Source organism: Lutra lutra, chromosome 4, assembly GCF_902655055.1.
Source record: "Lutra lutra chromosome 4, mLutLut1.2, whole genome shotgun sequence".
Classification (NCBI taxonomy): Eukaryota; Metazoa; Chordata; class Mammalia; order Carnivora; family Mustelidae; genus Lutra; species Lutra lutra.
The window spans coordinates 79,221,761-79,234,246 of NC_062281.1; the positions used below are offsets into that span (position 1 = coordinate 79,221,761).

Genomic DNA, 12,486 nt, shown 5'->3' on the forward strand with positions numbered 1-12,486 from the left:
CCCAGACAGCCGAGGCTATGGTGGTTTTGGGTACAAGCAGGAGTTCCTGTGACCCCATAGACCGTGACTGGGAACACGCCTGGGAACGTGTTCTGCCAGCGGCCGAGGAGGAATTTATGTGCTCTGGAGTACCCAGAGGGGAACAGACTGAGGCTTCTCTCTGAGAGGAAGGTCTGGGTGTAGTTTCTTTCCTCTAAACCTCCAAAAACCATCAAAAGCTGCCAAGGGGAGAGAAAACAAGTGAACAAACAAACAAACAAAATCTCCAGAGAACAAAAGCCTGAAAAACCGGTTTCCTCAGAGCCCACCCCCTTGATGGGGGCAGGAGGACTTAACTCTAGGGACATTGCCTGAAAACCCTTGCAGCAGGCCCCTCCCCCAGAAAACTAACCCCTTCCCCCCCGCCAAAAAAAGACAAGAGGACAACCACCACTACTTCATAGATACAACTTTTATTTTTAATTCATTCCCCTGGTTCATTTTTATATATATATATATACATATATGTATATATATATATATATAACTTTTTAACCTATCATCACAGTGAGATGTCCAGTACATCAAATTCCATAATTTTATTTTTTAACCTGAACTTTTATTAACCATAATTTTTTAACCTGAACTTTTTTTGTTATTTGACAGAGAGGGAGAGATCACAAGTAGGCAGAGATTCACGCAGAGAGAGAGGGGGAAGCAGGCTCCCTGCCGAGCAGAGAGCCGAATGAGGGGCTCAATCCCAGGACCCTGAGATCATGACCTGAACCCAAGGCAGAGGCTTAACCCACTGATCCACCCAGGCGCCCCTAACCTGAACTTTTTGATACATATACCTGTGTTTTTCTTCTGCTTTTCTATTTTTAAAATTTTTTTAAATTTTCTTTTAGTTTATTCTTTTTTAAAAAAATATTCATATAGAGTTAATCTTCAAGATAATTTCCTTTCCCCAATCAATACTACCCCTATAGGTAAACCAGTTTTTAATCCCCCTTTATCTTAGGAAAGTTGAGTCCATTAACAAAGATATCAAGATACATCCTAGCAAATAGGATCCAACAGCACATTAAAAAGATTATCCACCATGACCAGATGGGACTCATCCCTGGGTTGCAAGGATGGTTCATCATTCACAAATCAATCAATGTGATAGAACAAATCAATAAGAGAAGAGAGAAGAACCACATGGTCCTTTCAATTGATGCAGAAAAAGCATTTGACAAAATCCAGCATCTGTTCCTGATTAAAATGCTTCAGAGTATAGGGATAGAGGGAACATTCCTGAACTTCATGAAATCTATCTATGGAAAACCCACAGCAAGTATCATCCTCAATGGGAAAAAGCTCACAGCCTTTCTGTTGAGATCAGGAACATGACAAGGATGCCCACTCTTACCACTCTTGTTCAATATAGTATTAGAAGTCCTAGGAACAGCAATCAGACAACAAAGAGAAATAAAAGGTATCCAAATTGGCAGTGAAGAAGTCAAACTCTCTCTCTTCGCAGATGACATGATTCTTTATATGGAAAACCCAAAAGACTCCACCCCCAAACTACTAGAACTCATACAGCAATTCAGTAATGTGGCAGGATACAAAGTCAATGTACAGAAATCAGTGGCTTTCTTATACACTAACAATGAAAATACAGAAAGGGAAATTAGAGAATCGATTCCATTTACTATAGCACCAAGAACCATAAGATACCTGGGAATAAACCTAACCAAAGAGGTAAAGGATCTGTACTCGAGGAACTACAGAACACTCATGAAAGAAATTGAAGAAGACACAAAAAGAAGGAAGACCATTCCATGCTCTTGGATCGGAAGAATAAACATTGTTAAAATGTCTATACTGCCTAGAGCAATCTGTGCTTTTAATGCCATTCTGATCAAAATTCCACCGGTATTTTTCAAAGAGCTAGAGCAAATAATCCTAAAATTTGTATCAAATCAGAAGAGACCCTGAATTGCTAAGGAAATGTTGAAAAAGAAAAAACTGGCGGCATCACATTGCCTGATTTCAAGCTTTACTACAAAGCTGTGATCACCAGGATAGCATGGTACTGGCATAAAAACAGACACATAGACTAGTGGAACAGAGTAGAGAACCCAGATATGGACCCTCAACTCTATGGTCAAATAATCTTTGACAAAACAGGAAAAAATATACAGGGGAAAAAAGACTGTCTCTTCAATAATTGGTGCTGGGAAAACTGGACAGCTATGTAGAAGGATGAAACTCAACCATTCTCTTACACCGTACACAAAGATAAACTCAAAATGGATAAACTCAGAATCCTAGAGGAGAACATAGGCAGTAACCTCTTTGATATCATCCACAGCAACTTCTTTCAAGATATGTCTCCAAAGGCAAAGGAAACAAAAGCGAAAATGAACTTTTAGGACTTCATCAAGATCAAAAGCTTCTGCACAGCAAAGGAAACAGTCAACAAAAGAAAGAGGCAACCCATGGAATGGGAGAAGATATTTGCAAATGATAGTACAGACAAAAAGCTGATATCCAGGATATATAAGGAACTTCTCAAACTAAACACGCACAAGACAGTCATGTCAAAAAATGGGCAGAAGAGGTGAACAGACACTTCTCCAATGAAGACACACAAATGGCTATCAGACACATGAAAAAATGTTCATCATCAGTAGCCATCAGGGAGATTCAAATTAGAACCACATTGAGATACCTCCTTACACCAGTTAGAACGGCCAAAATTATCAAGACAGGAAACAACGTGTGTTGGAGAGGATGTGGAGAAAGGGGAACCCTCTTACACTTTGGTGGGAATGCAAGTTGGTGTAGCCAATTTGGGAACAGTGTGGAGATTCCTCAAGAAATTAAAAATAGAGCTTCCCTATGACCCTGCAATTGCACTACTGGGTATTTACCCCAAAGATACAGATGTAGTGAAAAGAAGGGCCATCTGTACCTCAATGTTCATATCAGCAATGGCCACAGTCGCCAAACTGTGGAAAGAACCAAGATGCCTTTCAACGCATGAATGGATAAGGAAGATGTGGTCCATATATACTATGGAGTATTATGCCTCTATCAGAAAGGATGAATACCCAACTTCTGTAGCAACATGGATGGTACTGGACGAGATTATGCTAAGTGAAATAAGTCAAGCAGAGAGAGTCAATTACCATATGGTTTCACTTATTTTTGGAGCATAACAAATAACACAGAGGACATGGGGAGATGGAGAGGAGAAAGGAGTTGAGGGAAATTGGAGGGGAGATGAACCATGAGAGACTAAGGACTCTGAAAAACAATATGAGGGCTTTGAAGGGGTGAAGGTGGGAGGTTGGGGGAGCTTGGTGGTGGATATTATGTAGGGCACATACTGCATACTGGGTGTGGTACATAAACAATGAATTCTGTTACCCTGAAAAGAAATTAAATAAAGAAGATATGGTCCGTATATACAATGGAATATTACACACTCATTAGAAAGGATGAATAACCAACTTTTATATCAATATGGACGGGACTGGAAGAGATTAAGCTGAGTGAAATAAGTCAATTATCATATGGTTTCACTTACTTGTGGAGAGAGTCAATTATCATATGGTTTCACTTAACTTGTGGAGCATAAGAAATAACACGGAGGACATGGGGAGATGGAGAGGAGGAGTGAGTTGGGGGAAATCAGAGGGGAAGACAGACCATGAGAGACTGTGGACTCTGAGAAACAAACTGAGGTTTTAGAGAGGAGGGGGTGTGCAGTTGGGTGAGCCGGGTGGTGGGTATTAAGGAGGGCACGTATTGCATGGAGCACTGCGTGTAGTGCATAAACAATGAATTATGGAACACTGAAAAAATATAAAATTAAAAAAAAACTAATGATGTACCATATGGAGACTAACATAACATAATAAAAAAAATTTTTAAATGTAAAAAAACAACAATAAAAAAAACCATATTCAGAGAAGAGTTGGAGGGAGCTCTTTCTTTGCTTACCACAGAATCTCTTTTTTTGTTTTTTAAATTTTTTTTTAAATGATTTTATTTATTTATTTGAGAGAGAGAGAGAGCATGAGAGGAGAGAGAGATCAGCGGGAGAAGCAGACTCCCCGCCGAGCAGGGAGTCCGATGTGGGACTCGATCCCAGGACTCCAGGATCATGACCTAAGCCGAAGGCAGTTGATTAACCAACTGAGCCACCCAGGCGCCCCAGAATCTCTTTTTTTGAACCTATTCTTTTGAAAATTTTCATTGATGACTTGAATATAGAAATGGAAAGCATGCTCAGTTTACACAAAATAATACAAAAATATTTTCATTGTTGATGAACATATTCAGTGGCCTGAATGGTCGTAAAGGATAGCCATTAAAATCATTTCCGTATTTTCTAGATTTGATTTTAGTTACTTCACCATTTTTTTGAGTCTAAGACTATAATTTTCAAATGTTAATGGAGATCTTGTTAAAATGCATATTCTAGCTCTGGAGATCCAGGATTTGTTCTGTAATTCAGCATTTCTAAGCTGATACCAATGCTGTGATTTTGCAGGCCATATTTTGAGTATCAGAGGTCTCTGCTATATGAAGAATGGCTCAGGTTGTATAAGGCAGGCATTGGCAAACTTTTTCTGTAAAGGCCCAGAAAGTAAACAGTGGAGACTCTGTGAGCCATTTGTTCTCTGTCACAACTACTGAGCATCAGTACTGAAGTGCTAAGGCAATTGTGGACAGTATGTAAACTAATGAGTGTGATTGTGTTCTGATGAAACTTCATGTACAAAAACAGGAAGCTGCTGGCTTTGGACTTCAGCTATAATTTGCTATTTTCTGGTTTAAGGTACTCAGAACAAATATTCTGTTATGCTTTTAGGGAATCTTATGTTGATATTTTCTTATTTCCTAAAATGATATCTTAATAAAAATTCAAAATAATAAAAATAACATCAAAGTACTTCAACCTTTTGAAATTATTAAAATGTTTCATTTGAATTAAATGTAATTTTAGAATACTTTGCAAGTTGGCCTTTTAAAAAGAGCAAGTTTGAAATTAAAGTAACTGTATGGGAGATTGACTGTATGTCTTGCTTTTTCTTTGTGGGTTTACATGTGCTTGAGTTGAGTGAACTGTCATCATGGTGCAGTTGTGCTTAGCGTGGACTAGAGTCAACAGCTAGTGATTCAAATCTGTTTCAACATTTGTTGTGTCTGTAGGCAGACTGTGGAACTTCTCTGGGTCTCATTTTCTCATTTAGGGTTCTTGTTGTGAGGTATATGTTTACATCGAATTTGGAACATATATGCATATAATAAATCTTTATTTTATCTCTTCTGTTATTTGGAAATGCAGATATCTCAGTTAGTCTGGAAGATAAAAGGCATGTAAGTACTTCCTAAAGAATTCCCTGGTTGACGGTTAGGTTTTTTATTAGTGTTTCCTGTTGTTTATAGAGTTAGATATGTGACATGCTGAGATGATGATCGAAAAAGGTAGGCAAAGAAGTGTTGAACCATACTCTTAGGAGATGTTACCAAATAAATGAGCTGCAGAAACTGAAGTACACAAGCTTCATAGACTTGTACAGGTTTTTGAACTATTAAAGTAGATTCTTATTACTTTAAGTATTTTAAGTATTTAAGTTTTTGTTTCAATGCAAATGATATGAGCAAATATCATTGTTTATTCAAGATGTTTTCTAATACAGATCTTAAGAAATAAGGTTTGTATTTTGTAATTGAAGAGTTTGTATGCAAATAGGCAATTAAATAGTTTCAAAACTTTTTTTATGTTAAATATTTTGAACTTTAAATTTGCAATTCTATAGTTTGGCTATTGTGGACATTGGGCTGCAGGTGCTCCTTCAGATCAATACATTTTACTTTGGGGTGAATCAATACATTTTACTTTGGGGTGAATACCCAGTATAGTGCAATTGCTAGATCATAGGGTAGCTCTATTTTTAACTTCTTGAAGAACTGCCATACTATTTTCCAGAGTGGCTGTACCAGCTTGCATTTGTAAGAGGGTTCCCCTTTCTCCACGTCCTCACCAACAATTGTTGTTTCTTGACTTGACAATTTTAGCCATTCTGACTGAGTGAGGTAGTATATCATTATGGTTTTGATTTGATTTCCCTGATGCCAAGTGGTACCCATCCACAGATGAATGGATAAAGAAGATGTGGTATATATATACAATGGAATATTACTCAACCATCAGAAAGGATGAATACTTACCATTTACATCAGTGTGGAGGGAACTGGAGGGTATTATGCAAAACAAGTCAGTGAGAGAAAACCAATTATCATATGGTTTCACTCATATGTGGAATATAAGAAACAGCCCAGAGGATCATAGGGAGGGAGGGAAAACTGAATGGGAAGTCATCAGAGAGGGAGAAAAACCATGAGAGACTCTTAATTATAGGAAACAAACTGAGGGTTGCTAGAGGGAAGGAGGGTTGGGGAGGATGGGGTACTTGTATGATGGGCATTAAGGAGGGCATGTGATGTGATGAGCACTGGGTGTTATGCACAACTGATGAATTATTGAACACTACATCTGAAACTAATGATGTACTATCTGTTGGATAATTGAATTTAAATTAAAAAAATTAGAAATTCCAAGGGATAGTAACTTCTTGAGCATCTTAGTAAAATTAAGTAACTTAGGAAAAATATGTGTGCTGAATTTTTGAATTCTAAGTTATATAGAACAGCCTCGGCCATGTCATTGAAGTACTCTTGTAGGCATACAGAAGTAAAGTGAAAAGGTTTCTTCATGGCTGTTCTCTCTCATAGTCTTCCCCAGTGGTAACCAGAGTCAGGTGATATACTCTCCAGTGTTCTCTCATTCATAGACATATCTGTATCTGCATCTTTATGTAGAGTTATTTATACATGTTCCATCTAAATATGTTAGTCTTTGACTTATGTTTTTCACTAATTATGGCTTGGGGTCTGTTAAAATGACTTAGTTTTATTATTTTTTAAAATTTGAAATCTATTTTCTTTTTAATTGGGCCACTTTATTCCACTGAGCCTCTGGTGTTACCTCTCTGTGAAATAGGAAGAATCAATAATCCTAAGTCGTAGAGATTTTGATAAAATGGTGAATGTGAAACTGCTTTGTACATGACATAGTTGGTTTACAGAGGACAAAGCAGGTGCCACCAGCACACAAGAAGAAATGGAGGGAAAAGCCTAACTCTTGCATGTGGACTCTACCCCCTAACCTTTTCTCTTAGTCATTTTTTATTTTATTTTATTTTATTTATTTTTATTTATTTATTTGACAGACAGAGATCACAAGTAGGCAGAGAGGCAGGCAGAGAGAGAGTAGGAAGCAGGCTCCCTGCTAAGGAGAGAGGCCCATGTGGGATCATGACCTGAGCCGAAGGCAGATGAGCCACCCAGGCGCCCCTCTTCATCATTTTTTAAGCTAGTGTATATAGTTATCCTTGTAGAAATGTGAAGGTATTTCTGTAGGTTAGATTCCTAGAAGTAGAATTGCTGGATCAAAGGGTCTGTGCATTTTAAATTCCATTAGGAGCTGTCACATTGTTTCCCCAGTTGGCGGCATCACCATTTTATACTTATGTTGTATATTCATTTTTTCCAGCAAGTATGTATTGAGCATCTGTTGTATGGTCAGTACTTTTCTAGGTGTTGCAAACACAATGGCAAATGAAATTAATTTCTTATTGTCATTAGGCTTACATTGTATTTTGTAGAGAAGGAGACTAAACAGATAGTCAAGAAACTACATAATACCATGGCTGGTGGTGATGAGTCCTGTGAAGAAAAATAAATCAAGAAATGGGGATAGAAAATGATGAGGGGGAGGGTATTATCTTGGGATCAGAGATTCTTAAGCAAGAGGTGATATTTGAGCTGAGAACTGAAAAGATATTCTCTCAGTATTGTACTGATTGAATTAGCTACTTCTGTTAGGTTTTCATGTATCTGTGTCTAAGGGAGTGACTGTTGCTGGCATATTAGAAAGCATGTTTTTTAATACGTTGGTCTTCTGCCTGGCAATTAAAATAATTACTTATTCTGATTGATTATCCCAGTATGTTCTGTTTGTGGAATGAGTTGAGCTTTCTTTCGATTTCTGTGTCCTTGAGTAGTTTCAGTAACACAGGAATGATCTGTTCCTTGAGTGATCTCCCTCACACTCATGCTGAAGACTCTCTCTCCCACTGGATTGGATTCTGGGTAGCACATTTCCCTCTTTCCCTTCACTCTTGAGGAAACATGCACCCTGAAATATCTCCTGGGTGAGATGAACCCTTTTCCTGAAGGTCCTCGAGGAAGCAGAAATCAGTGCTCAAGGCTCCAGCTCCCAGCAGAAGAGAGCCTTCTCTGTGTCTGGTTGGCTCCTGTTCTTAGAAACACTGTCAGGCTCCTGCAGTAGTTTCACTCTGCCTGTGCAGTTGCTGTGGAGAAAGGACTGCAAGGGAACCAGGATTATGAATTTGGGTGCCCATCTTCTCAGAAACATTCACTTGCTGTTTTGCATTGTTTTACTTGTGAAGTTCAGGTTCAAGTTCTTCCTGAGATTGGAGTGAGAAAGAAGGCGGGAGAGAGGGGCACAGGGAATGTCTATGCTGAGGGCTCATGTTCCATCTTGATCACAACTTAAAGCAACTTCTTAATACTAACAAAAGTCTTACAAATGATTAATCTTCAAAATATAATTGGCAAGGATTCACTGGTAACTGTATATTAAAATAATATTAACTCACATTCTAGTTGTCTTTTTTGAGAGAGCAGGAAAGTTATATATTGGGGATTTTTTGATATTTTGGGGATTGTGTGTGGTATATATTATGAATTTGAAAGTAACCTGATATAATAATGTGTAAAGATTTGAAAACTGCTAACTCATATGTAATATATTATGTGTAATAGTAAGAGCTGTAGAAAATCCTTTTGTAAATGTCTATTTTCAGGAGATACCTGAAAATACACTGTGCTCTGTTGTGCCTCTAGAACAACTAGAAATCAGTCTCTCTTTGGATTAAATTTATTTCAGAATTTTGACAAAACTTCTGGAGGTGTCGGATGATCCACAAGTCTTAGCTGTTGCTGCTCATGATGTTGGAGAATATGTACGGCATTATCCACGAGGCAAACGGTAAGGGAAAAGTAGTTTAGCAGAGAAACTAATGGAGTAAGTGAAATCAAGATGCCTAATTAATATGGGGAATTATAATAAACCTAATTAAAAATGGGTAGTATAAAAGTATCAGTACAACTATATCACTATTGTGTGGTGGCTAGCAGAGATCACATTAGAAATTTCACATTCATGATTTTCTTTGGTTTTTATGATTTTAATTTAGTAGCCATTTTGTGAGTACTCATTATTTTTCGACTACTACTAGTAGTTACAGAGACGATGAGACATTATTATTTTTTTTAAATTTTTCCCTTTTTTAAATTAATTTTTTAAAAATTTCTTTTCAGCATAACAGTATTCATTGTTTATGCACCACACCCAGTGCTCCATGCAATACGTGCCCTCCATAATACCCACCACCTGGCTCCCCCAACCTCCCACCCCCCCCCTTCAAAACCCTCAGATTGTTTTTCAGAGTTCATAGTCTCTCATGGTTCATCTCCTCTTCCAATTACCCTCAACTCTTTTCTCTTCTCCATCTCCCTATGTCCTCCATGTTATAAGTGAAACCATATGATAATTGACTCTCTCTGCTTGACTTATTTCACTCAGCATAATCTCTTCCAGTACCATCCATGTTGCTACAAAAGTTGGGTATTCATCCTTTCTGATGGAGGCATAATACTCCATAGTGTATATGGACCACATCTTCCTTATCCATTCGTCCATTGAAGGGCATCTTGGTTCTTTCCGCAGTTTGGCGACTGTGGCCATTGCTGCTATAAACATTGGGGTGCAGATGGCCCTTCTTTTCACTACATCTGTATCTTTGGAGTAAATACCCAGTAGTGCAATTGCAGGGTCATAGGGAAGCTCTATTTTAAATTTCTTAAGGAATCTCCACACTGTTCTCCAAATTGGCTGCACCAACTTGCATTCCCACTAACAGTGTAAGAGGGTTCCCCTTTCTCCACATCCTCTCCAACACATGTTGTTTCCTGTCTTGCTAGTTACAGAGATGATGAGACATTATTATTATTATTATTATTATTATTATTTTAATTTTTTAAAAAGATTTTATTTATTTGAGAGAGAGAGAGAAAAATCAAGCACAAGCTGAGCAGGGAGGGAGAGAGGGAGAGGAAGAAGTAGGCTCCCTGCTGGAGCCTTCTGAGCAGGGAGCCTGATACCAGTCCCAGGACCTGGAGGCCACAACCACAACCTGAGCCAAAGGCAGAGCCCAACCGACTGAGCCACTCAAGCACCCCTATTGTTACTATTTTTTTTTTTTAAAGATTTACTTACTTACTGGGGCAGCTGGGTGGCTCAGTGGGTTAAGCCTCTGCCTTCAGCTCAGGTCATGATATCAGGGTGCTGTGAATTGAGCCCGGCATCAGGCTCTCTGCTCAGTAGGGAGCCTGCTTCCCTCCCCCTCTGTCTACCTGCCTCTCTGCCTACTTGTGATCTCTGTCTAATAAATAAATAAAATCTTAAAAAAAAATATTTACTTCCTTCCTTCGGAGAGAGCGAGTGTGCATACATGTGCGTGATGGGGAGGGGCAGAGAGAGAGTGAGAGAGAGGGTCTTAGATTCTCTTCTTAGATTCACAATATTGAAGAAAATATAATACCTGTAAAGAAAAGTTATAGTAGAGGTATAGTGATAAAATTACATATTTCAGAGTATTGAGAAGAGAGGAATTCCATGTGGTATGAGATAGGTAAGACTTTACAGATGTGGTGATGGTAGCCACATAATTTAAAATCATTTAAATATATCAACAATAAAAAGTTGGGCTTTTTCTGGGAAAAATAAGAAATCAGGGTACCAATATTATATCAAGGGAGAGAACATTTAAGGTAGAAAAGGGTGTTTTCTGTTATTTGGAAAAGCAGAAATGCATAGTGCCTTGGTGTGAATTGTTGCTGTTTCACATGCTAGTTTGTTTCCTAATGAGTAAAATTGGGATGATAGTCATATTCCTTTCCCATGGACGATAGTCATATTCCTTTCTCATGAGGCTGATGTAAGGATTAAATGAGTTAACCCAATACAGTGATCAGAGTTGTGCCAGGAGATACACAGCAAGTACTCAGTAAGTACTAGCTACTTTTACTATTACTAATATGGATATTTTATATTCATCAAAACTATCTATAAGGAAGACATGACAGTATTAATCTTATTTATTATAAAACAGTGTCAAGTAAGCCCAGAACATCTTAGAATGTGAGGAAAAATTGGCAGAGCCATAGAAGTAATTGCATACTTTAATGTTCCACAATTACTTCATAACTTCGTCTTCTCCTTATAGTGTATAAATATTTAAGCATTATAAAACATCATGTTATTGACTGGATCCAGATGCAGAGAAATTATCTTTTCTCTCCAAGTGTCTCTGACCTATACTATTTTTGATCTTCAACTTGTTTTTTTCTAGATCTGATTTGGCTGCTCGGGCTGCTTTGTATTGGACCTTGGTAAAGTCCATTTCCAAAATTATGACAGTTTCATTGGAGCAGAATTTGCCAGGGCTGTGGGATATCACATGGATCATGTGCTGAGTTGTCAGGATTGACATTGCTATATGGAGAAGTAAGCTTGAGGTTAGTAAGGGACAGCCTACCTTTGCTCTCAGAAATGAGAAGAGGTTGTTCATGTCCATTTGGAGTGAAGAGTTTCTCTTGCACTTTTTCTGGGTGGGAATAATGAGCATGAACATCTCTGAACTCCATATGATGGGTAAATGTGCAAAATGCCTCTTTTATGGAGGGTAAATGAGAGAACATTAGGCAAATGTCATATGGGAAACTACTCAGGATATTGATACCTACTTTAAGAAAAATGGAAAAGTCTTGAGTGTAGCTACTGAATCACTCAGTGTTTGAACTGCAGGATGTTTTCATTCTGACCCAGCAAGCCTTTGTTACTGTTTTTTTTTTTTAATGTTATGTTAGTCACTGTACAGTATATCATTAGTTTTTGATGTAGTGTTCCATGATTCATTGTTTGTGTATAACACCCAGTGCTTGATGCAATATGTGCCCTCCTTCATACCTATCACCAGGCTAACCCATCCCCCTACCCTTCTCCCCTCCCAAACCCTCAGTCTGTTTCTTGGAGACCATAGTCTCTCATGGTTTGTCTCCCCCTCTGCTTTTCCCTGCTTCATTTTCCCCTTCTTCCTCCTAATGTCCTCCATGCTATTCCTTATGTTTCACAAGTAAGTGAAACCATATGATAATAGATTTTCTCTGCTTGACTTATTTCACTCATTATAATCTCCTCCAGTCCCATCCATGTTGATGCAAAGTTTGGGTATTCATCCTTTTTGATGGCTGAGTAATATTCCGTTGTATAGATGGACCACATCTTCTTTA

The 12,486-nt window shown here is 38.1% G+C and overlaps 1 protein-coding gene across 4 annotated transcripts in view; it reads left to right on the forward strand.

The window, feature by feature from the left end:
- Nucleotides 1–12,486, forward strand: part of ATP6V1H (ATPase H+ transporting V1 subunit H) — a 155,578-nt gene that overhangs the window by 84,211 nt on the left and 58,881 nt on the right. For all 4 annotated transcript variants that reach the window (XM_047727107.1, XM_047727110.1, XM_047727109.1 and 1 more), the window contains one exon: nucleotides 9,020–9,121. In XM_047727107.1, coding sequence (XP_047583063.1) covers nucleotides 9,020–9,121 — 102 coding nt within the window. The remainder of the gene's footprint in view (nucleotides 1–9,019; nucleotides 9,122–12,486) is intronic.